The sequence below is a fragment of the Athene cunicularia genome, assembly GCF_003259725.1.
Source record: "Athene cunicularia isolate RWA chromosome 18 unlocalized genomic scaffold, athCun1 chr18_part1, whole genome shotgun sequence".
Classification (NCBI taxonomy): domain Eukaryota; kingdom Metazoa; phylum Chordata; class Aves; order Strigiformes; family Strigidae; genus Athene; species Athene cunicularia.
In genome coordinates this window covers 4,208,657-4,234,087 of record NW_020799123.1, presented here as the reverse complement: position 1 = coordinate 4,234,087, position 25,431 = coordinate 4,208,657, and the positions used below count along the sequence as shown (strand labels likewise).

The following is a 25,431-nucleotide window of genomic DNA, read 5'->3' as shown; positions in this document are numbered from 1 at the left end:
CGGCGGCCCCCCCGGGGGCGGCCCCCTGCTCATCCCCTCGGCCTTCGGGACGGTGCTGTCGGTGATGTACGTGGCCGGGGTGGCGGGCAACGTGTACACGCTGGTGGTGATGTGCCACTCGGCGCGGTGCGCTGCCCCCATGTACAGCTCCATCGTCAGCCTGGCCCTGGCCGACCTGCTCTACCTCTCCACCATCCCCTTCATCGTCTGCACCTACCTGGCCCAGGACTGGTACTTCGGGGACCTGGGGTGCCGCATCCTGTTCAGCCTGGACCTGCTCACCATGCACGCCAGCATCTTCACCCTCACCCTCATGTGCACGGAGCGCTACCTGGCCATCACCCGGCCCCTGGACACCCTGAAGCGGTCGCAAGGCTACCGGAAGGTCACGGCGGGGGCCGTCTGGTCGGTCTCGCTGCTCCTTACGCTGCCCATGATGCTGATGGTCACCCTGACCGACGGGGTCAAGATCGAGGGCAAGGTGAAGCGGATATGTGCACCCACCTGGGGCACGGACGCCTACCGGACCTACCTGACGGTGCTCTTCAGCACCAGCATCATGGCCCCAGGAATCATCATTGGCTGCCTCTACACACGCCTGGCCCGGACCTACCTGGAGTCCCAGAGGAACCCCCCCCACAAGGAGAAGAGCAAGAGATCCCCCCGGCAGAAGGTCCTCATCATGATTTTCAGCATCGTGCTGGTCTTCTGGGCCTGCTTCCTGCCGTTCTGGATCTGGCAGCTGGTGCGACTCTACAGCAGCCCCCTGCAGCTCACCACCCAAACCCAAAAGTGCATTAACTACCTGGTGACCTGCCTGACCTACAGCAACAGCTGCATCAACCCCTTCCTCTACACCCTGCTCACCAAAAACTACCGGGAATACCTGCGCAACAGGCACCGCAACTTCTACAGGTTCACATCCTCCTTTCGAAAGAGGGGCTCCAACCTGCAGTGCTCCTGGGGACGGTCCACGTCCTCCAGCAACCAGTACGACTACAGCTCAGAGGCCCTGGGCATGGCCACGCTGAAGGACAAGTGAGGAAGAGGAGGCGCTCCAGAGACACCAGGACCAGAAGAGCGTCTGGCCAAGGTAGGGCTTTGGGACCCCTTAGCCCTGCAGGGTCCTAAAAACTCATTTCTGGTGGTCACTCTAGTTAGGGACAAGAAGTTGTGTGAACCCAAGTACTCTGTGAGATGCGTTTGAATTTCTGTCCGGCTTAGGGCTGTCGGTGGGCTCCTGCCAGGAGCCAGCAGCCAGCCAGGACAAATCCTTCGGGGTTTTGGGTGCAGAAGATGAGATGGATACTTTGTTCAGTTCTGCCGCACACTCTTTTCACGGTTTGCTGAGTTTTGCCCAGCTCCAGCTCTGCATCGTTTCTCTGTGTGGTTTCTCAGTGCTTATCCTCAGGCTACAGCTGGGTTAAATCTGTAAAAATCTGAAATTGCCCTGGTACTGCTTAATTTAGCTGCAAACCTCGGGTTTGCCCTATATATTACCGTTATCTGTTCCTAGTGTTCGTAAAGAGACATTTAAGTCCCTTTTTCTATTTCCTGTTACATTACAGTGCACTACAGTTTCATCAAGCTTAAAGTCTCTATTTTAAAATTCATTGCAGCAGCACTTCAAACTCCAAGCATTCAAAAACCACAAGGTAAGCTGTCAGAAACCACAGGATTATCTAAAAAAAGCTTGTAGTTCTTTTAAGGTTTCTACCTGAGGTAGTTTGAATGTGCCACTGATTGGTTTTTTTAAGTTGGTCCCTTTCTCAACAGTCAACAGGGCTTGAAAAACTGAAAATTTACCTTGTAAAGAAAGAAAAAAAAAATGTTCTAGAACCCTATCACTCAAAGACCTGAGGCTCTAAGAAAAATGACTGAATCCTATATCATGAGACTCATCATAAAAGGTTCTAATTTATTTATGACATTTCATCAAAAGCATTTTGTCTCAATGTATTCTTCTCATTTTCTCCCCATTTGGTGTCTTGTAGTAAACCTTCACCACAGATACTAGAGATGCCTGTAAGCAACTAAACAATTGTAAAACCTCAGTTTCTAAAATAAATGATGATTGCAAAGTGGACCATCATCAGGTTTCCCCTCTCATGGTCTCTTCACCTAGCTCAGGGGGGTGTATTCACCCGGGGAGAGGCTGCCGTTCCCAGCCTCTGCAGAGCTCTTGCATGTGGGGATGAAGTTGAGTTCAATATTCCTCTTTCCTGGTCTGGGACAGACTCTGGGGATAAGTTGCATTAACGATGCAATTTATTATTAACTTATAAGTTGCATAAACGATTGCCAGCAGCTGGTGATGCCCAGGGACTTCTGACACAGCAGGCAGAAGGAACAGCCGTTTCACTTTTGTATGGCACACTCTGGCCCCATCTGTTTGAGAGGAGCCCCACTCCAGCCCTGCACTGTTAGGGGTTCCTAACAGGGTGTCCTTGAGGATCCTCTCGTGTCACACACCAAACTTTAGGGTATGTTTGTGTTAAAGCAGAGACATGGAGTGCCAACACTGCAGCCAAGGATTGGGAGCAGAAAACACAGCACAGCAACACCCTGGATTTTATGCACTCAACAGCAGAAAAATAAACTCTTCAGGGCACATGTTGGATGAAGACCGGGGAAGCAGGTTCCTGTGCCGGGAGTGAGGCAGTCATCTGACAGATGCAGTTGTTGGGGTGCTTTTCAGGGAGAGGGGAATAAGTAACTCGCCTTGCTGGTATTACTCTAAATGACAGGTCTGTCTTCAAAACACTGGTGATCACTTTGTCATGTACCAGTGTTGTGTAGGCTACCAAGCTGAGCATTATAAATAGACCTAACGCTGCCCATTATGCATAGGGGACCAACACACAGTTCATGTTGGGAATTGGCATGGACAGTGAGCTTCAACAGGTTTTAGAAACAACTTTTCAGGAATTAATTTTTTTTTTAAATTATTAATTCTGAAGTCATTGTTTTACTTTTCCTTTGCTTCCCATTTCCGAGGCTGGAAGTCACTCCTATATAAAAATAGCAATGATAACTCAAAAGGTGGTGTGGGAAGGCTGGAGTTCATGCGTCATCTGCAAGGTGTGCTGTGCCATCCTGCTCTTGGGGAGCATAATGGTGCAGCCAGACAGGCACCCTGGCAGAGCAAGCAGGGCTGCATCCCTTCCAGGTGTTGCACATGCCATTTGCCCGCCTCTGAGGAAAAAAAAAAAAAAAAAAAAAAAAAAAAAAAAAAAAAAAAGTATTTCCTTATGGCTATAGAAAGAAAAACTCACCCTGGTTTGGATCCTGATTTTGACACAGTGCTGGTGTGTCTTGATTTCCAAACAGAAGGTCCTTGGAAGGCCAGTTACACCCCACGGTGTTACGAGGCTGCTATAGGATGGATGATTACCACATCTGAAATAGTTGCAAGGCATAGTGTGTATCTATCAACAGGTATGTAAGGGGAAGCAGATGATGAAAGACCTGTATAAGTATCAAAAAGAGTATTAGGGAATACACTTTCTGCATTAAAAAAAAACCCCAAACATTAAAACATCTAAAGCCAGTCTAAAAACATAGTGATTAATAAGAAGGGGAAGCTGAGAAGGCATTGTGCCTAGAAAAAAGGGGATGAAAATGGAGAGCAAATGAGATCTACACTCATTACCTAATGTGGGAATAAGCAAACAGAAGGGTTTGATTTGGAGTGCGCTTCCTGAGACACCCCATCAGTCCCCAGAAGGGATTCTGCTGCTCTGCTTAATGTCACGAATGGTGGGGGAGATGTGCTTTCTGTGCTGCATCTTCAGAGCATTAAACATCAAAGGGTTGATAGAGGAGCATCCAGATGAAGTGTGAAATATTGGACATTTGTCACTCCTCAGGTTTTTCAGCCAGCCTGTGGTTCATACAGTCCCATCCCAGCACTGCTCCTCTCTCCCATCAGGCTCTGGTAAGCCCATACGAGGTTACCCTAAGGAGAGAACCAGTCGGTTTGATGACACCCACAAAGCATATTACTGGGGCAGAGCCTGTTTAACACACCAGAAGATGCTGCTGTGCATGGTGAATGACGGCTCTTCAGCAGCGCAGGAAGCTGACATGGTGCAGACCTGTGCAAACATGGCTCCTCAGGAGCCTCTCATCCTCCCAGGGATCAGAGCTCAGTTTAAAAGATGAATTACATAAACATCCCTCTTATTGTCCCATTGGACCAGGTAAACTGCCAAAAGTCAGAAGGTTTGACCTACTTCATAAATATCCTGCAAGAGCAGATGTCTTAACCAAGTTCCTCGCGTCTATAATTGGGCAAGCCTCGACTCTTCTGGGTGTGCTCATGTTTTGGAAATGAGGAGACAGCCTTCATATATCTCCCTTCAACAACAAAAGCAAATGAACCTGGTAGTTAGCTTTGGAAGGGGATTGCTGCAGCCTGTCTATAGCACAAGTCCTGTCCGGGGCTGACACAACCTTTAAGTTACCCATACAGGGTAGCTTTGCCTGCAGCTGACCCAGAATATGTTGGGAAGGGTGTTGGTTTTGGTTTGGTGGGATCTCGGTATTCATAAGCACATCTCTCTGCAGTCCATGCAGGACATGCAAAACTGCTGTAAAGCAGCTCTGGCTATTTTCTGTGAGAGGGCGAGGTATCACCTGTCCCCAGTGCTAAAAAGAATGAAGCAGAACTCCCAAAATCATGTGATTAAAGCCACATCTTTTCTCCACAACCACAGAGGCTGCAAAAGTGTATGAAAATTGAGATAAACCAGAATCCAGATGATGGGAGTTTGCAAACTCTACATATCCTGCCACTTACGGTAGATCTGAAGCATCTCAGGCCAGGACTGAAGTAGCAACAGGAAAGTGAGTCGGGCTGTAACTGAGCAAAATGTGATTTCCTTGAAAACAATTTTACTTTGGCTATTCTCCTACATTCCAAGAAGGCAAGCTATGTGTACCCTGGGATCGTTTATCATACCCAAATCATTGTAATCCTGTGGCTTTTAGTTGGGTTCTTTTATTATAAATAAAATTTTGCTGCAGGATTAGTGACACAGCTAATTCTTTAGTAAAACGGAAAATGGTAATTTTGGGGAAGGCAACAGTATTTTTGTTATTGGGGCAGAGGTTGTCACTGCAAAATTTCATACATGCTTTACAGGAAAGAAAATAGTTTAATCACTAGAGAATCTTTTCCAACACCCTTTAGGGCTTACGCTTTTATGACCAAAAAAAAACCAAAACCAAAACCAACAAACCAACCCAGACTGTGAAAGAAATGCAGTTTTATCCGGCGTGCTCTTTCCTTCCTTTAATCTAAGGTAGTAGCTACAGCAGCAATGGCAATTTTTCCTCTTTTCGCTTGAAAGGAGAAAGTGCTGGGTATTTGTGGGACAAGTGAGAATGGTTGCTTCCCCCAGACACAGGAGAATCCATTTGAACATTACTGAATTTTTGAAGACTTCACCTTGAATCACACATTTTTTTAATCATCTTTCTCCTCACTCTTTGAAATCAAATTTGCAGTAAGTGCTCAAAAGCCCCATGTTCCAATTGAATCAGGAGTGTGAGCAAATCATTAACATTTTAACTCCTATTTTAGCAGTAATTCTTGGTGCTTAGTGAATGATTGAATACCGGGGAAGCCAGTGAAATAGAGGTGGTTTTATGAGCACTTTGTACCTCACGAAGTATTATTACCCAGTTGCATTTAACCGAGGAGCACAGGCAGGATAACCAAGTACATAGGCTGTTCCCCTGTCTGCATGATGAGAGGAGAAAGTGCATAAATGTCACATCCATGCCAGCCCCCGAGCCGTGGGATCGCATAACACAGCACCTGAGAAATCCCGAAGGCAGCCCCTGAGAGTCAGATGCCTTCGCCGGGAAGTTTGGCCGCTTCAGGATGCAGAAATGCTCCTACCGTCGTATTTCTGAGTCCCTCTGGTGGCAGCAGCATCTTCCATCCTGAGGTCTCGGGAAGAAATACTGGGGTTTATTTTAGACTTTAAAACATAGTGGTTGCAGAGAGTTAGAGCACAGCTTGCCTATATAATAGCATTTAATTTCTTTAAAGTACAATGTTACTACAACATCTGAAGGGGGAAAGGTCTGTTGTGAAGAGACAGCCTACTTCCAAGTGCTAACTTTCCCCTCCCACATTTCTTTCTATGCCAACCCCAGACTAACTTTATTCCTGTCATTTTGCACAGCATCCTCACTGCCAGCACCCACGGAAGCACCCAGAGCCGGTGACTAACAACAGTTTAGCCCAGCTGGTTTGGGTTTTTTTTCTTTATAATATTGGTTGTTGCTATTAGTTTCAAGGTTTTTTTTGAAAATAGAAGAGCCGTGGAGTTAATTGCTGTGGCTTATAAGAAATATATTGCTTTGTCTTCAAAATAGTAGCTGCAGCTTCACAGGATATAAGTACCCTTGAAGTTATTGTTACTATACAAGCTTTTTTTGTCCTTGTTTGGGAATGTATCTAAAACATAGCAGAGAAAGGATGTGTCAGTTGGGAGCAAAGTATGGGGGGGGTTGGATGGCCCAGGTTGACTTTTGTGAAAGCAGAGAGAGGAGCTCACTGCCAGCTCGCTCAGCCAAACCTGGGATGCAACAAGCTTCTGTCAGATACACAACATTGAAAGAAATTACTGAAATATATTAAAACCCTAAATGGGACATACATTAAAAGGGGTTTTTTTTAAAGTGTAAATATTTCTGCTCAGGAATCCCACTTTCTGCCCACACCCAGGTTCTAGTGTGGAGAATGTCACCTTTGGAGGAGACTTAACTTCATCTCGGCAGGTTTCAAATGGTCAGAACTGAGCTTTGTGATCTGTGGTCCCAACTAGAGCCATCTTGTCCCCAAAGAAAAAGTTGCCAATGGGATATACCAAAGCAAAATTGCTGCAATATTTTCCTTTTTTCCTCATGCAAGAAAGGGACAATTAAAAGAGGAAAGGGAGAAATTAATCCTGAAGGATTCTTCTGGCATTTCTTCTGGTTCTCTCCATTTATAACTTAAATTTTAATTTCAGTGAAACATTTTTGTAAACGCTAGGAATGCTTCTACAGTGAGAAACAAGTTGAAGAGTTAAGAAGCATTTGCTGAATATATTAGAGAAGACTTAACTTCAGTATTGCAGGAGTTCCCACCCAAACCTCTCCATCAAGATATCTGGAGGGAAAGTAGTAAATAAGTTTGTGCAAAATCAAACCATCCATCAATTTTAGCTGTGCTTGGCAGAGGATACAGTTATAAAACCAAAGCAGTGCTAATACTGGAGGAGTCAAATCTGCTAAATTTGTTTCAGCTCGTTTAGGCCAGTGTCTCTCTGAGATGTCATTAGCCCTTCCTTGTGCCTTCCCGTTAGGATCTTGAATTCAGCTCCTGAATTCTTAACTAAAACCAAACATGATTTCATCCAAACAAAGCAAGGGAGATTCCTGAAGCTAAATGCTGTGTGTCCATAAACACAGCCTTTTGGAGACAGTTACCACTTCATATATATGCTCCTGCAAGCCTCACCAGAGACGTCTGTCAAATTCACAACACTTCTATGCCTTTTTTTTTTTTTTTAAATATCAGCCTGACATCTGAGCACCACAAGGCTGACTCTTGCAAGAATGGAGAAGGTAAATTAAGTGTAATGTAATGCTAAGAAGGGAGAGACAGTGGCACTCTTGAGGACACACAGAGAGAGGACACTTACCTTCAGGGACATGCAGGTCCTGACAGAGAAGCCGTGCACAGCAGTAGGCAGTACCAGCTCCTGTGCTGAGCTCCTGCAATATCCTCACTTGGGGGAGCCTGGGCTGACAGCCAGCTCCCAGCATTACACTACTCAAAATCCCAGTATCCCCACGGATTTAAATTGAGTTTCTGCTTTTTCTTTGTAACAGGTTTTTTTGCTTTCATTTAACACTGTAGAAGGGAATATCTTACAGGAATGGCATTATTATAAAATCAGCTGGAACCTTAGTTACCTCTCACCAGAACATTTTGAAAGAAGCTTTTTGCCCCTGGGCATTGTTCAGATGAGGGAGCGGTATCAGGACAACATGGGAAGTCTGCAGCACCCACCTGCATCATGCCTCATGGTAGCAGCACTTATCTGATCCCACTCAAGTGTATATATTTATCTTCCTTCACATCATCTGCTGGTGGGGATGCACAGGCTATTCATCCTGAAAGCACTAGTGCTGTTGATAAGTAACCTGGGCAGGCTTAGAGCAAAATTAGCTAATAAAATCCAGAAGAGATTTACAAGGGTTTTGGTGTTGAAGATGACTATCGGGGCAGCACTCACCATACGGAGCTGAAGAGAGAAATTATCTGAAATGGGGGGAGGTCAGAAGCTTCTTGTAGAAAATCACCACTGACTTGCACTGTGACCTCAGGGAAGACACTTATTCTTGTGCCACTGTTCATTAACTGCCTAGAAAACAGTGACGCTATTTCCATCGTCTGCACAAGTGTTTTAAGACGTCACTGATGTGCCTGAAATGTTTTGAGATCCTTGGATGAGAAGGGAAAAGCTCTCCTTGTAGGGATTCGTTAGGGTTCAGGTTAGCTATTAATGGTTGAACGGGGAAATGTTTGTGTACAGAACTTCATCATTTTTGATGAACAGCAGCGGGTCTGTGGAGATGATCATTTACCCCACAGCAATGGCAGCTGTGCTCGGCTGGCTTCGCTGGGAGCACGGCTGAAAGGAGTCTCCTGATCAAGACATCATTTCAGTGCATCAGTGCCCTCTCTAAAGCCCCTCCTCGGGTGAGAAATGATAGCAGGAGATAGGGTAGGGAAGCAGAATCTTTCTTCTTTACCTCCTGGGAGCCTCTGCTTCCCCACTTTATAGATTGGGAGCGTTAGGGTCAGTGGAGATAAAGGCAACACATTGCTCCCCGGCAGAGCCTGTGCCCCAGCCTGCTCTAACGGCAGGGTTTGGTGCAGAGGAGCCTGAACAGACAGAATTATCCCAACGCTCATCACCCATTTCTAAACACAGCAGAGCTTCCCTGTCATTTTGTTGTTGGCATCTTTTTAGAGTGATTAAATCTGTCGAGGAACCTCCGCCTGCCTGAGGCACAGCACGAGTAATTCCCAGCAACAGAAGCAGAGGAAATAGCAACCGAGTAACTTTGCTCGGCTGTTTCCATTTGTTTGTTTGTTTTAATAAAAGGCGAGTTTATAATGGCAAACATTTTGATCTTTACAGCAGCTTCTCTTAGGCAGGATGAGAAAGTGAAGCTCCACAGCCTATGGTGCCCAGTGTTAGGGGAGAAGCTCCTTGCTGATCTGGTTTAAATGGGGGGGCCCACAGTGGAGGGATGAGGACAGAGCCAAAGCATCGCTTAAAAAGTCTTTTGCATCCATCCATATGAGCATTTTCTCCACCAGGCATTGTGTGCCCTGGGTATTCAGAGTGTTATTCAGAAAAATTCCTGTAAGAAGTCTTGGGTTTAGTCTAATAAAAGACAAGAAAAACCTTTATACCTATAACTTCATGGACTCTGGAAACTGTGCTGTCCCCCCCCTGAGTCTAGTCCTCATGTTCATAGCCCCAGAGGGGCCCTGTGGAAGCAGGACAAGAGGGGCCTCCCGTGGGGGGAGAAGGGCTGCGACAACTACACTACCTGCACAATACAAATATGAAATAGTGAATGTGTCACACTGAATTACTCATTAATCTGAATGAGAGCACAGAGAAATTGCTTTAGGCTGAAAGGAGGCTTAAGAACGCCATCCTGCATCGGCTTCATGCTACCTCTAATAATGAGCCTTTACACCTGGTGTGGAAATACTACAGGGAAGAGATGGGCACCCCGAGGGGCTCCAGGGGAGGGCACGTGCCCAGGCCCTGGCAGCTTCGCGGTTTCTTGACCTCTCGCCTCCTGTCAGGATCGCGGTGCAGAACCAGCATTTGATCTGACAGCCACGTGCCCCGTTCAACACGCAGCCAAGTCCCAGCTCGACTTCCTCACAGGTGCCCTCTCTCCTTGCCGTGCCTGCTGTGCTCATGGGGAAAGCGGTGCGGGAGCCTGCGAACGCCGCTCCAGCACCCGGGGCCGGGTGAGGAGTCGCCGAGGCAGCGCGGGGCGACAGGAGCGGGACGTCTGTGCTGCCCCGAGAGCGTCAGGGCACGGGAAGGAACAGAGAGGCTTGCTGGCACGAGCACAGTAGCCTAGATCTCAAAAAAAGCATCAAAGCAGCATCTTAATAGGCATTTTTGTCTTCTGTCACCTTCTTCAGTAAATGTTTATCTCCAAGACTCAGGCATGTGTTTCAGGCTCAGTCTGTGGAGGGTCTATGTATAGTTACAGACTTCATCCCGGGGCCTGCCTGACGACTGTGCATTCCCATCGTGCTCCATAGATGAACCTCCTGCCCACACTGAAGAGAGCTTTTATGGAAAGATCATGGATCAAACGCGACTGTTTAGCTTCTTTGTGCAGTAGAAATATGCTTTTGGTTTTAGCATGTTGCTGCCTTTGCTGTTCTCTTTTTTTTTTCCCCCCCCCCCCCCCATCTCTGCATGTTCTGTCCTTTCTTTTGTTTCCTTCTCGGCAACAAGTTGCAGCCTCTCCCAAGGACTCTGCTTCTACCCTGGCTTTGCTCCGTAGCTAAACACACCACCGTCAGACTGTAACATCCCATTTTGAGGCTCTGGGGAAATTTCATACCTCTTGAATTCCAAATCTGTTTTTCCAGGTTGGCCCCAGAGAAAGCAGAAGGCTTTATTGATTTCCCGAACCTAATCACAGAGCAGGCATGTTTCCGCAAGCATGATTGCTATAAGCAAATCCTTCAGCTACATCAGAGAAGTTACATCTGCATAGCTAGAGGTATAATTTGACAAGCGTTTCCCTTACTGCTGCTCCAGCCTAAACCTCCTCTGTCCCCTCATCTGAGCTGGTACATCTGTTTTTGCAGCTTTGCAGTTTTAAAGGATTAAGCCGTTTGAGTTCATAGGCTTGTCTTTGCTTTTGGTGGTGTTGTGGTGGGTTTTTTTCCAATCAAGCCAACAATAATTACTCTTGTCTCCATCTGATTCACCATCCACCCCCAGGCAGCTAAAGCAATACCACTGATGGGCCGTGAAAAGAAGTGCCTCTGAATCAGTGTTAAAAACGGGACAAAAGCTTTAATGCACTTGAGGTTGTTCTTGTTTAAGCATCACTCAGACCAGTAAATGGCCGAATTCACCATCCAACTTTTTTTCCCTGCTGCAACTACAGATATCTGTAGGACTTGTGTTCTCAGATGATTTGGGCTTTATCTCTGTTTTCTCCTTTCTGGTTTATGAGTTAGGCCATGGCTTCCCTCTCTAGAGATGCACATTAGCCCCCAGGGAGGCTTTGTAAAGCCTTCTGAGGCAGAATAACCACCGGGAAGCTTTGTATCTTTGCCAGAGCACCCATGAAAACAGCACTGCAGCTTCAATCCACACTAATAATTTTTATGATGAACCTTCAGTCTGGAAGGGACCACACACCTACGGACTCAGCATAAGGGAGCACGTTTCCTTACAGTGCCTCAACCTGTGGGGTTTTTTCCTGTTCAGTTTTCAGTTATTTGACTCATGCTTCACAGCCTTCATTTCCCGGCACATTAACAGCTGGTGGTTTCAAAGGCTGCAGTTGGGGAGGGCAGTACCTGGAATGGATAGTAATTACTTGCTGAGCTCATTATAATTGTTCAGTTATTGAATAATTTGGAAAGGCAATCAGGGGGAATATTTGGTTAATTAAGAGCTCCTTTAATCACTGCTAAATTTAGCCTTCCAAAACAGTGCTCACCTTCCCCGGATTTGCAAAGCTTTGCTTACCCACACTGCCAGGGGGGAAGCAGGAACGCTTTCTCTTTAGTCTTTGACTTCAGTCATCAAGATGGCACTTGCTCTTCACCTTGTGGGGTCATGGGTTTGGTCCTTATTCCCCACCAGCTCCGACCCTCCCACATGTGGCTTCATGGGCACTAAGATGTCTCTGAAGCTGCCATCAGTCTCCAATGAGATGTTTAATTAGAAACAACTGACCTCTAAGCACGCAGGCACTTTTGGGACCAAATTTTCATCTATTGAAAAAAAAAAAAAAGACATTACAGACAGAATAGTAAATTATGAGCATTTAATAGAGCCCAGTAGTGTGAGCATGAGAAAAGCTTTCAAGCCCTTGTCATTTTTCTGTCGCTGCTGATCTAACACAGTTGCTGAGCACATTTCTTGTGTTTGTGATAATTTAAGGCTTAGAAAGCAAATTTATCACCCAGAGGATGCTTTCTGTAGCCTAGACTAACTTCCAGGGACTTGGGTCTGCAAGGCAGTGCTCAAGACAAAACACCATTTACAGCTTATAGTCATGTCTTTACCGTTGCACCAAGAATGTCAAGTATTTGTATGTGAAACTGAAGGGATTTTGAGGACTTTTGGGGAGAGTTTTGAGGGATGGACTTAAATGGGAGGTATCATTTGACTCGAGTAACAACGAGTTAATAGATTTCAAATAATTATTTTTCTTCGAGATTCTTTATTAAGTGCTTTTATCCTTTGGCCTAGATTAATTTAACACATTATATTCTTCATGCACAGTATCAGTCAGGTGTAAATACGCCCATGGGATTTTGGCTGTCAGCTGGCCCGTGATGGTGAACAGGGCACCCTCCTCCCAGCATGGAAGTCAACCACAGCTGTTGACTCGCAGAAACAAACTCTACAACTCGGACAGAGTTATAAAGCGGGTGTGTTTATTCCGGTCAGGGTGCAAGGGGATTTCTCCACAAAGCTTGCACCCCGTCTCTGGCAAGCAGCCAGATATTTATTACCCCAAAGCGTACATGTTCATTAGGAAGGGATGGGTTATTACAATTAGTTCGGGGAATAGGTGTGATTATTATAATTATTCAAGGGGAGAAGTACGTGATCTTCTTCACAGTGTCCGCTTTTTCCAGGCCATGCGCTGTTAAGCAAAGTCCAGATGTCTCCTTCCTAAATCGGCAAGATCATCCTCCCTAGACAGCATCTCCGAGTCCTTTTGTTCAAGTTTAAGTTTGCCTAAGTGCCCATTCAGGGCTTTGCTTCTGCTAAGGGTGAGTTGTCCTTTTAATTCCTACCCCCGGGCTACCTGCTACTTTCTTATCAGAGCCAATCCCCAAGCTACCTGGTGAGCTACACTGAATCCACAAAACAGGTCTGGACAAGCAGGATTCTTAGACAACGTTCAGAAATCATCATATGTTGCTATAAGTAAATAATTTGCAAGAAAAGTGGTTATTTCTTTGTATCAATGTTCAGAAAGGAGGAAAAAAAATCCAGCAAAGCCTGAAATCTTTGCCGACCACATGCAAATTTATCCCCTTCGCACTTCCAAAGTGAAAAGTGTTCAGAGCCTCCAACAGCTAGTGGCTCCACCAATTCTGTCTGTAGCACGCACAGAAGAAAGAGGGGGAAGAGTCCGTGCTGAATCTCATCCTTCACAGTATGCTTCAGGACAAAGTTATTTTTTCTGTTAGGCAGAAAACATTCGAATAAGCCAGATCTTGTATGTCTGGAGACATACTAGTCTTTTACAAAGGCATCCATGAACATCTTATATTTTCCTTTTGGTTTAAATGCTGAAAAAAAGGAAAATAATTTTTAAACAGGTTTTTCAGAGCAAGCTCTGTAAGGTAAATTTTGCAAAACCAGAAGAGCCATCAAAGCAGGTTGATTTTAAAACCTGACAACCTTGACAGCCTCCTTGCAGCTCAGAGCCACGTCATTTCTGCAGTTACCCATGGTTACAAAATTGTTGAATGAAATGGAATTCAAACCTGTTGATGGTTGTAACTCTCAAACAGGCAGAACAAATGATCTGGAATTATAACTAGTCCAGTACTCCATGGAGTCCTTCATATTTTGCCAAACTACTCCAAATTAATGGAGCTCGTCCATTATGAGATTTTTGTTTTGTTTTGGGTTTTTTTTGGACACAAGAGGGCCGGGCATAAGGCAGCTCTTCAAGAAATCCTGTGATTTCAGATAGAGAAGTGTTATGGGATATTCTCTCCCTGCTCCCAAGGAAAAAGAATTAACATATGCACTGAGTTAGTGTTTTCAATTATCAATTTCTCCTAAATCAACAAGGCTGAGACATCTACTTTAGCAAAACAATTAGATAGTACATCAAACAGACTTAAACCAGGCAAGTGATTTTGCTTCATTCCTCCCCTTAGTTCCATCAGCACTACATATATTATGGCCTGGAGGGTTAATGTTTGTGTATTTGGGTCCACTTCCACTCCCAGGGCAGTGATTGTTAGGAAGACCACAGCACGGCTGAGCTCAGTGCTGGCTGCACAACCCTGCCAGTGCTCAGCCCAGGGACACTGCCCGGCTTCAGTCACGCTGCCACCATCACCCATCCGATCCTCCTACCCATCTTGCTAGGGAAGTGGTATTTAATCAAAATGATTCCTTAACTAAAGTTTTTCTAACTATTCTTCCAGAAATTGTCCTGCTTCAAATAAGGTTCTATGCAAAACATTTCTGCAAATTAGCTTATCAAGTTCCAGAAGCTTTAAAATTTTTAAAAATCTGTTTTAATCACCCAGTCTTGCCTTTGCGCTGTCTGGCCCATCCCAGGTTTCTGTGGATGTATGCTACCGAGGCAGCCACATGCTTGTTCTGTTCCCCTATGTTTTCTGCTGAATTTTGAAGGTATTGTGCTGGGAAGAGGAGGACAGTGATGCTGTCAGGATCTTTTCTTCCTGCTAAGTGTCCCCATCAAAGCATCTTTCTGTAGCACTCTAGGGCAACATGAATTTTTTGCCACTCCTGTCAGCCTCCTTTTCTTACTGGTACCCAACCAGCTACAAAAAGTCATCCACTACAGAGTCCTATCAGTAAAGGTTGGCTGGAGAAGTGCTGCAGACCGATCTCTACTCTCAATACTATGTGATATGTCTAAAAAGCCATTTCAGTATCTTATTGCGAAGGGATCCCCCACTCTGCTAAGTCCCTGGGCCATGTTAGTTTTACTTTTCCCCATCACACGTACCCATCAAGTGTCATTTGGGATGTTAGAACTTGCTGCACGGTGCTCACCGCTACCCGGATTTAGCATTTGCTGTTTCTCAGCACTTCAGTCTCAGAGGGTCTCACCCTTCCCACCACCCTGAGTCCCACAAAAGAGCCCAAATATCTCTCCGATTCCCCCATAGACCCTTTTCTGCTGCCACCACCTCCTTAGAGTCTCCAGCTGTGGCAGATGTGTCCTCCCCATGCCAACTGCCACTTTGGACTTGCCAGCCAGAGCACATACCGTCCAGCCCCCGCCACCCCCCGAACCTCCACTGCCCACCTTGCGAGGGCCCGAGGGACACAAGGCTGCTTCTTGACTTTCTATGTGGGAGTGTGTGCAGGCAGAATTCTTGTAAGCATCAGTTTTAGTGTCTCTTCCCAACATAAATTGGACAAATTGATAGTCCTGGCCCCGAGGATAAACACCAATCTCCAGTGTTTAGAGTAACCGTCTCCTGACAGCAGAAACAGGGAGCTGAGCTGGCACCCTCGCTGCTGGGGAGCCACCTCGGGGCGCGGAGGTGGCTGCAGGCCGGTGGCACCACCCCAGCAGAAACCTTCCCTGGCTATCAGACGTGAACAGGAGCTGTTTGTAAGGAGGGTTAAATCTAGAAAACGCCTGTACCATTAACTCAGGTACCATAACAACAGTCTTAAACTTATTTTGCAGGAATACAGAGGACAAACAATCTTCACCTGAGTCACTTGTGAAGATTCCTGCAGAGGGCTGGTTTGAGCCTGTCCCCAAACACAGAGGTTGGCTTTTAGCTGCAATACCCCAGTGTTGCAGAATGCTCAGTTTTATGGAGTTTTTGTATTTCAGATTAGTTTCAGCTTTTTAGCTGTTTAGGAATGGTAAAACCTCATGTGGTTAGAAAGAATTCCTGGCTATTATCTCAAAAAATAACTTACTTTCATATTTATGGTCAGGCCAGTGCTTTTGAAGACTGAGATTAGATAAATTCATCAAGTCAAACGTACTTTCCACACCTGCATTCTTCCCAACAAAATATTATTTCTCAATTTCAAGGCAGCTAATTTAGAGACAGATTTTCCTCGTCTCACTGATACAAACCTGAACCACTGGTATGCTCCATGAATAAAGCTGGCTCAGATGTACATGTGCTGTCCTTACCTTCCAGGGCCTTGAACACAACTGGAAAACACCTGTCTCCTAAGTGACACAGGCTGGTGCAGCTGAACTACTCAGAGCGCATTCAGCAAGCATACCATCACTATTCGAGAACTAAAATCTTATTTAAGAGATTTTTGCAGTATCCTAGTCCTATTCCCACCTTTTTTTTTCTCCATACTACAAACAAGTCCTCAGCAGCACTTAGGCAGTAGCTATGTCTAGAGCAGGTACTGACTGCAGCCTCAGGAGACAGGTTAATAACCAAGGTGAGCCTTCTCCCCTGATGCACGTCCATCCCCTGCATGTCTGTCCACAACTATAAGGAAACAAATAAAAAGGTTCAGTAACCCTGTTCAGCTGATGGGCAGGGGAGAGGCAGACAATGACATTTACTTTTAATTGATCCACTTACTCATTCTCTCCATTTCATTCATTAAAAAGAAGGCTTTAAGGCTCAAATGTTTGTTTTTTTCAGTTCTGTCAAATGGTCTAATAAGGGGATGTTATTGTTCCTTATGACCCTTGACATGTTTGTAGCTTTAATGCATAAGCCCTTCTCAGTCTACACACAATCACAGTACTGTTACACCTCCCAGTCCAGGGGAGTCAGGTGAACAGCACAGCTGCTGTCAAACACCTTCACTTCTGCCTTGCTCAGGATCCTGCAAATCACAAAGCTGGCCTGACCAGAAGACAGAATAATTAATTTAGACCTGAACATCTCAGAAGTATGTCCCTGTTCAATCCACCTATGGAAAGGCTTTTGATTACTGCCCTTCCGTGCATGCTTTATGGCTGAAGTATTTCATTTAAGGAGAATGATTAGGAAGAGGGCAAGTTTTAATGGCCTGCTCCAAAGCCTAGATAAAAATCTTAGCTACAGAGTCGAAACGTGTTTAACTTGTATTGAAAGTGATAATTTTTGCAGCATGCTGGAATTCACTGACTCACAAGCCATCTGGAGGTGCTAAAAGCATTTAGAAAACAAAGTCAAGAGGTCTCGAGTTCCATTTATTGAGGTGAAAATACCAAGGCTCAAAAGTAGCAGGTAGTCAGCTGTGAAGATGGAAGACTTCAAGGCTCCTGGCACTAAGAAATGTGACACGAGTGAGTGCCTTCATCACCTCCCGAGTTGCATGCTTTCAGCACTCTTCAAGGTAACAGCCTTCCTAAGAAATCCACATCCATTTATTTGGTGCTTGTGCTGGGGCAGAGAAATTAGGTTCTTCCTGCCCTCATGTGGTCTGAGTGGACAAAGACCTCCAACAAAATGTTTATGTAACTAGAAAAGGAAAACGAGCAGGGAAAGGACTAGATTTCCAGATACTGTGCAAGCATGAAGAAGCAAAGTAGAACCTCAGTGGCGAGTATGGAGGAACAGTTGCATATCCCCTACACCTCAACTGAAGGATTATGAGCAAAACTCTGGCCTTTCTTATGGTTCCAAACCCCCCAAATTTTTCAAACCTTTCCTCTTTTTTTTTTTCCTCCAAAGGAAAAATTTCTGTATACTGCTGCATATTTGTGAATTCAGTCTTAGTTTCTTCTTGGACTGTTTCTTATTTACAGGTCTAAATCCTACCAGTGCCAGAAAAGGTACCATAGATGTCATACATGGAGGACACCATCATCTAAAAAAGGTTCAGTTGATACACAAGATACATGCAGAAGAAAACTTATTTCATCATTTTAAAAATAGATAGATGCAGCATATTTTAGCTTACTCAACATTCACTACTAAGTCAAACACAATACAGACAGGATAAATACGTAAATAGTATTGAGAAAGAGGTCTTGAATCACCTGGTGAAACATGGCCTTCTTTTTACAGGGTTATTCAGTGAATCACATTTAAAGCCCTAATATGCAGAGAGGGCTCCCAGAACATGTCTCTTCTTCAATAAACATAAATCAGAAATAAAATCATTTGCCTGCTAGAGGGAATGGAAGAAACCACCATCCAGAGCCAACACAAGCAATGCCTCCATTAGGACCTGCCGTTGTTTACTCCCCCAGGATTTAATGGTCTGGCTGGCAAGTTAATGTGCTGAGGAGGTCACCTCCAAGGTGTGAATCCACTCAGAGACCTTACAGTGGCAGTGAAAAGCAATCACGAAAGAAAACATCAGGATTTTTTTTCTGTGGAGTCAGCAAAGTGTCCAGGCATCTACATAAACAGCTTAATATAAAATTGTATAAGCTGAGGAAAAAGAGGAGACATTCTGTCTTCAATTTTCTTCAATTCTCAAGGTGGCTATCCAGAAAAATCATGCCTCAGTAACTGAGTTGGCTTTTTTTGTTTGTTCACAAAAGAATAGGAAAGAATAGGAAGAGTAGCCATTTCTCGAATTAGGTTTTTGAACATTGGAGGCCTATTAACAAGAAGTTTCCAGAAACTAGTAACATGAACACTCCATGAATCTCTGCTTCTCTCTATAAATAAAATATTTCCTTCAAAAAGAGGCACTATGGTTTCAGGCACATGCTCCTTCTGTACACCACTGAGTCTTCAGGTTGAAGTCTCAGGTGAAGGTCTCAATGAAATTCATTATCAACAAGATATCTGACCTGTCAGCTTATGGATTCAACCAGTCCAGACTCCTTGGGCAGCCTCAGGATTATCCAGCAGCAAACCTACATATTTTGAAGGTTTTGCTCTGTTTAGATGCATCTAAATGTTACAAAAATAAAGGAGACTGTCATTCCAGACTGCTTTATTGATTTCACAGTAAGAATTATCCAAGCAAGGCATTTTTGCTTGTGATCCCACAGCTTGATCTGCATGCATAGCATCTCGTCAGTCAATGAGTTCACAAAGGAGCAGCCCTACCAGCAGTTCCTCAATGCAAAACAGTCACTGACAAAGAACAAAAAAAATTTTAAAAATTAGTTTCTCTTGTATCTGTTTCAAAATTCAGTAGTTACTGTCCACAAGTTATTATGAAAGACAGGAATGCTCAACAGCAGACAACACTGATCCCTACCTTGTTGTTATTTCGGCTGTATAGGAAAACAGGCAAGATGGAAATAATTATCTCTGAAATAAAGGTTGTTGTTTCAAGTATGGACAATGCCTGTAATGGAAGAAAAATAAGAGTATTTGGAAAAAATGAATGCTGAAGAATAAAAAATTCTCAAAAATTGAGCAACACCTGACAGTTCCACTACTGTTAGAAATTCTTCTTAAAGATTAATACACTGCATGGGCTAAAAGGGTTATAGAGGAACATCTAGTTCATTTTCAGTTCTAGTGAGCCAGTCTATGAATAAATCATGGACTGAGCTTATATTCCCTAATCAGTATATGCTACAGGTGAAAGCTTAAGTATGCTGGGACAGAATTGAGAGATAAGTGATTTTAGGGGAGATAATGGACAGAATCAAAAAAAGATGGGCATTTTGGAAATAAGACTGAAAAAGTGCCTATACTGATACTTCAGGGATAACAGGATTGTTATTAAAAGAGAGTTGCTTGGCAGGTTTCAGCAAACATGACATAAAATTAGCTGTCGGCTTCCTAAGAAGGTTTACAAGAACAGACATAAGGCAGAGTATGCTATAGTTCTGCATGGTGTTTTACACGGAGCGGTAGACACTCACCACTTCATGATGGGTCTCTTAGCTGGGTTTCCTGAGAAGACTGCCTTTCTGAACGAGGCCAAGAAGATCGATGCATGCCAGAGCCATCAGTGGTTCGGAAAGGAAAGAGTTCTTCTGCTGTTCCTGGAATGTTTGGTGGGATTTCCGCACAAGCGACTCAAAAAGGAGACAGGAGTTGGGGTTTCTTAAGATTTGCTTGGGGGAGGGAAGAGGAGGAGGGTGGTTGGTGTGGTTGGTTGTAATTTTTTTTTTTTCCTCAAAGAGCCCTGACCTCCAGCAACATTTCCTGGTTTTATTCCTAGAATTTAGACAAGACAGAAATATTGTACAAAGCTACACATGAGCATGTCAGAGAGATCCAATTCACATGTCAACGCTGCATAATGGTATCTGGGTATAGAAGGAATGTGAGGAACTCTATAATACAAACAAAGCCACCTTTATTTACTGGGGAAAATAAAGCTATAAAGGAGAAATTCAAATGTATTAAGAAGTGCAACTGAAGAAATAAAACTAGATTTTCTTGACAGCATAGTCGTTATCAATGCCAGTCCAGCCACACTTTTATTTTAAGGTGCATATCATTATGTGCTACAGCCACAGCAAGTACGCTGTTGAGATGCTGGCCTTATAAATAAGACATAGATTTCTGCTATAAATTCAAATTAAAATATTTTTGTAAATAGAGTATCCCTGGTAAACATTTCTGGACTTGAAATTCATTAAGACTGAGTTTAGAATATTACAGGTGGACAATACATTTTCAGGAAAATCTCAACATAAATATACCTTTCCAAACCTTCAGCTGATTAATGGAGAATTAAAAACCACAACGATTCCACAACTGCTCACACAATGAAAATTTTATACTTGAGAAATGCCAAGAAGTCCACTCAGGGTTCCTCGAATCATGTAATAGGGGATAAAAAAATGAAATGCATGCTATATGACTGAAAGCTAAGTTTATTCTAAAAACCTAATCTGATCATATACCTGTTAATTTTACAAAAGTTCCTGATATTCCCCAAAATCTTTGAGTGGAAAACCAGTTTTAAAAGTAGTGAAGTTTCACAGAAGTCCTCATGAAGCTGCACTCAGTCTCTTAGTAGGGATTCAAACTCGGGCTTGCTCTCCTGCTGTGTTTTGCAGTTTACTCTGGGACTTTACTCAGAAGCAGTCTTTGCCTTTCCTTACAAATATTTTTCTTTCAAAATACAAATAAACATTTCTAAATACTTGTAACAAGTATGCTTTCAGGTACAAGGCTGTGAATTTAATGTCAGAACTTAGCCCCAATTCACACTGAACATGTACTGACCTTTCTTTACTTTGAGCCACGAGGGCCCTTTACAAAGGTTCTCACACAACTGGGAAACACCAAGCCAAATTCTGCCATCACCACGTGTTCAATTAAGAGCACTTGTCAGCAGCAGTTTGGCATCAGATTTATGCTAGTTTAACAGAACAAATCCTGTCCTCAGTGTAACCAGAGTTCTAAGAAACAGAGCACTGCATTTCCCAGTAGCAACAGGCAAGCTGAACCTGAAAGAGGACAGACAGTAATTAAAGCATTTCAGATTCAGAATCTGTCAAGAACTGGGAAGAGATGCCCTTAATAAAAAGTTATTCAGGGTATTTAAGTGGGCGAAATAAATTAAGCCAAGTTTATTCCTAACGATCAGTGAATTCTGCAAATCCCACTCTGCCTCAGGAACATCATCAGCCTTTCTGCAAATACTGTTCTCCTGCTGGAGGCTATGTTCAGAATCTTTTAGATTGCACTGTACTTCCTAATTTGCTATTTAATTTTTTCATAGATCTAGATTACTGCTTTTAGTAGTCCAGATACTGAAGCTTCAAACAGAAAAATCTTGGTTTGTACTGGAACATACAGCACACTGAATTATTATACTTTCAAAAGATGAATTCTCTTACCAGGTACAACACACATGTTTTTCCACAAATAATATTTGACGGGTTTGGTCATCATATTGAACACATTACTAAAGCTTAAGAAGTCCAAAAGACAAATATCAACTTGATTTTATTTCTGAATGACAGTCAGTTCATAGCATGAGAGATGCACCGTGTTTGGGAGATATTACAATACATCAAAAGATTAAAATCCAAGAGAAGATTAGCTGAGACTTCCCCCATGGTCTAACAGGATCTTGTTGAGCAGTATTTTATAAAGAGCAGCTCTAAAAGTGCCAATGTAATTTACGGCAACTCAAAGCCTGCATGACAGAAATAACCAACTAACACTTTTAAAAGTGGCAAAGCAATTTATATGACTGTATTGCAAGAGCAGTGATAGGGCTTACAGTGAAGTTAAGAATTTTAGAACATAGGACCTCAACCTGGAGAATCCCAACCCAAAACCACACAGGTCCATTCATATTTAGATTCCACTGCTATCAGGTATTTTTGTGGAAAAGGTCCTACATTTAAATCGCAAGGTAACATCAGGAATCAAGTTTTAAGCCAGTAAAGCAGTTGCTGGTGATCCTGGTCTGCGGTCACAGTCTTACAACTTGGCTTTAATGCAAGTTTCTTGGAATTAACAGACTTTGAGACAAGTATTTAGAACTAGAACCCAACTGACTTTATTTAGCATCCAGCCATTTTAGCAATTCTTCCTTGTTAGCATGGTCAAGGAAGCCTATTTCAGATTTGAGAACAAAGAAATGAAATTACAAAAGACTAATCTTGCTGGTGTGCAAGTGTCCTGTCATTGTTCTTCTTTATATTGATCACCAGTGTAATCCCCCCAATACTTATTATTTCCATAAAAGGACAGATTAAAAAATGAAAACCATATGCATGAAAAAAAAAAAAAAAAAAAAAAAAAAAAAAAAAAAAAAATCAATGCACAGTCCCTGATTTTTGAAGTGTTTCACAGAAATTATATAGACTGTTAATAAAACAAATCCAACGTTTGCTTCAGAATTTGACTGAGGAAAAAAAAAAAAAAATCAGGTTTTCCTACCATTTACTTATCAATGTGCTGACCTGCAAAAATCTTCTGATTGTAATAAGAAAGCAAAGTAGTTGGCAAGATTACACATTTCTTCGTTACTCTGTCCATATTGCAATGCAATCATCCCCTCTTCTCTTAAATCTTTGCGATTTATTATTCAAGGAACTCCATGAACTAATGGTCCTAGTTAACAGAAAAAAGTCTTCGTACTACATTAAAAAAAGAGAAGTCCAAAAAGAGTTATTGAGAGACTTTCTGAAGCAGATAAAACATTGTTTTGGGCAAGATAAAGCACAGTATTTCACAACACAAGATTTCTAGTTGTGTCAACAATAACAAAACCTCAAGCTTCCTTCAAATTGATTTAAATATTACATTTAGGCCCAATAAATAGATGTTTTCAGAGTGTGTTATAATTGAACTCCAGCTTGAGACTACATCAATTTAAAGTGTAGGTGGACACCAGTTTCCTTCAGACCCTACATGCCACAGTCCACTGGTCAACGTGGTTTTGTTAGCCAGCCTTCTGAGCAGCAAGCCAGGATTTACAGGACCAAGTCTAAAGAGGCCAGAACTGGCATATAGAAAACCAGAACAAAGCTAGCTTTTTTTCTCATCTATGCTCCTCCCAAATCCTACTGCCCTACCTGGGAATTAGATAATGATGAACACTCAGATGAATCCAGAGGACTGTCGGGTTATCTCTGCCCAGATTTTGTTTTTAATATTTACTTAATGTACAGGGTTACATGGTCAAGCCATCTCCATACAGAGTTCTTAATAACCGTAACACCAGGCATCCAACCAGGAGACTGATCGTTTTCATTAAAGACCCAAAGAAAACAAGGTGAGTTGGGAATGCTGCATTCTGATCAAAGGGATCTAATGCAGTGACATTCCCTAGCATAAAGCATTTGTCATCCAAAAGCAACAGGCTTTCTGGCCAATAACAGAATCGTATTTCTGACTTTGTATTAACTATTCCCTGTTTGTAGCAGAAAATATCTGTAGTATTTCAGTAAAAAAAAAGTTCAAGTAAGTCCCAGTAGTTAAACCACAGGTGTATTGCCCATGCTAAGGGGAATACATTCCTCTCAGCATAAGATACATTCAAAGGAGTAACACTCATCTTGTTCTGTGAACTTAGGTCAAACTTCCTACACTGCATTACTAACTGAATTAAACAGGTAACAGCAGCATGGTCATTTGTATCAAGACATGGTCCAAAAGACTGTTTTTATCTTTTAAACTGAAGAATTTTAAAAAATAATAAATTTTTAAAAATATTTTAAAAAGAGCCCACTATGGAACTCTTCTTTGTAGCCTATGCCTTTAGGACAAAGGAGCATTTCCAGAATACACCAAATTTAAGACTGTTTTTAAGGCACCATTTGCAACATTTATGGAAAAGGACATGTGAAAACAACATGTATTACAATGTATTAATATAGGTGGGAAATTCTATTTGAATGTGAGGTTACAAGACATGTTATCTCCCTTTCCTCTCCTCTTTCAGGGCTTCTCTCATTCCATTTGACGTCATGTTCCGTCCCCAGAGGAATTACATCAAGACTGGATCCCCAATGCCATGGTCTGGGTTGCAAGTGAAGGAGATGGTGATGGCATAGCGAGTGCCCCAGTGAACCTTTTCCACTCGATGAAGGTTCTCTGATCCAGAGGTGAAAAAGGAAACCCGGCCTGTCAAGATAAAGTATTTCATCAGTGACATGGAGTTTGCTATCAGCTCTCTACACAGTTTTTCTGTTGTCTCAGTCCAACTGTTCCCTAGCTACCCGAGAGCCCATAGGTCATCACAAAGAGAAACTGTTATGAGCTTATGCTGCACACTGACAGCTTTATGTACTGTTTAAAACATACGTTAATCCTTTGTGCTACGAAGCTGGAGACTTAATTCCACCGTATCTCATAGTTTATAAAAGGCAGGAGGAAGCCAAGAACATCTGAAGCCAGTTCTTAGTTGCCTCACTTAAACAAAAGCAACTCTAGTGACTGTTAGCAAAGTGTATTGATTTCCTCCCTGCTCCCCTTCTAGTCTGGGCTCTAATTTTAGACCAAAGAAGGAGGAAGTACTACAAAGGTGGCAAAAAGTCTTCGGTGGAAAAATGCTCAGCAGGTTTACAAGCAGCTGTGGCAGCTTATCAGCATTGTACCAAGTATTTGCTATAGCGTTTTGTGCAGTCTGATCACTCACTGTTCAGCCAGGTTAGATAGTTATGTATCAGTCATATACAAATTAATTTTCCTTAGAAAGAGCCACTCCATCAGTGCATTGGCTTGGAAATTGTTTTATAGATGCAAATGCTTACTCCTGTGCTTCGTCCTGTCCAAGCTTTGACCACCACCCTGTCCTGGGGTTCTCCAGGCCTTAGGTGGCATCAAGGTAAAATGTGATTACTTTGATAACGAAGCAAAGGAATATTAGCATCCCACTTGATTAAACAGCAGAATGAAGCCCTCTGCACTTTCACATTATTCAACTTTTCTGAGAATGTAAAAGTTTGACGTTTAGCAAGAAACTCAGAACTGACGCAACTCTGTTCTCCTGAGAAAGCTAGTAATACTCATGCACAGCTGTTTTATCCCAATAGCATGTGTTTTTCGTACTCAGGCTTTTTCCACTGTTCAAATTAGATTAAAGTTTG

General features: G+C 43.1%; 2 protein-coding genes across 2 annotated transcripts in view; one reads left to right on the top strand and one right to left on the bottom strand.

Moving 5' to 3' along the window:
* Positions 1-6: 6 nt before the first annotated feature.
* On the top strand, positions 7-24,385 carry LOC113486818 (urotensin-2 receptor-like). Its single transcript, XM_026861094.1, has 2 exons — positions 7-1,093; positions 24,285-24,385. Exon 1 carries the CDS (start codon positions 65-67, stop codon positions 1,040-1,042), a length of 978 nt encoding a protein of 325 aa, XP_026716895.1. The 5' UTR covers positions 7-64; the 3' UTR covers positions 1,043-1,093; positions 24,285-24,385.
* The window catches only part of OGFOD3 (2-oxoglutarate and iron dependent oxygenase domain containing 3), a 46,241-nt gene continuing 45,110 nt past the window's right edge, over positions 24,301-25,431 (bottom strand). Inside the window, exon 9 of the mRNA XM_026861268.1 lies at positions 24,301-24,466. Within this exon, the coding sequence (XP_026717069.1) occupies positions 24,330-24,466 (137 nt within the window). The 3' untranslated portion in view covers positions 24,301-24,329. The remainder of the gene's footprint in view (positions 24,467-25,431) is intronic.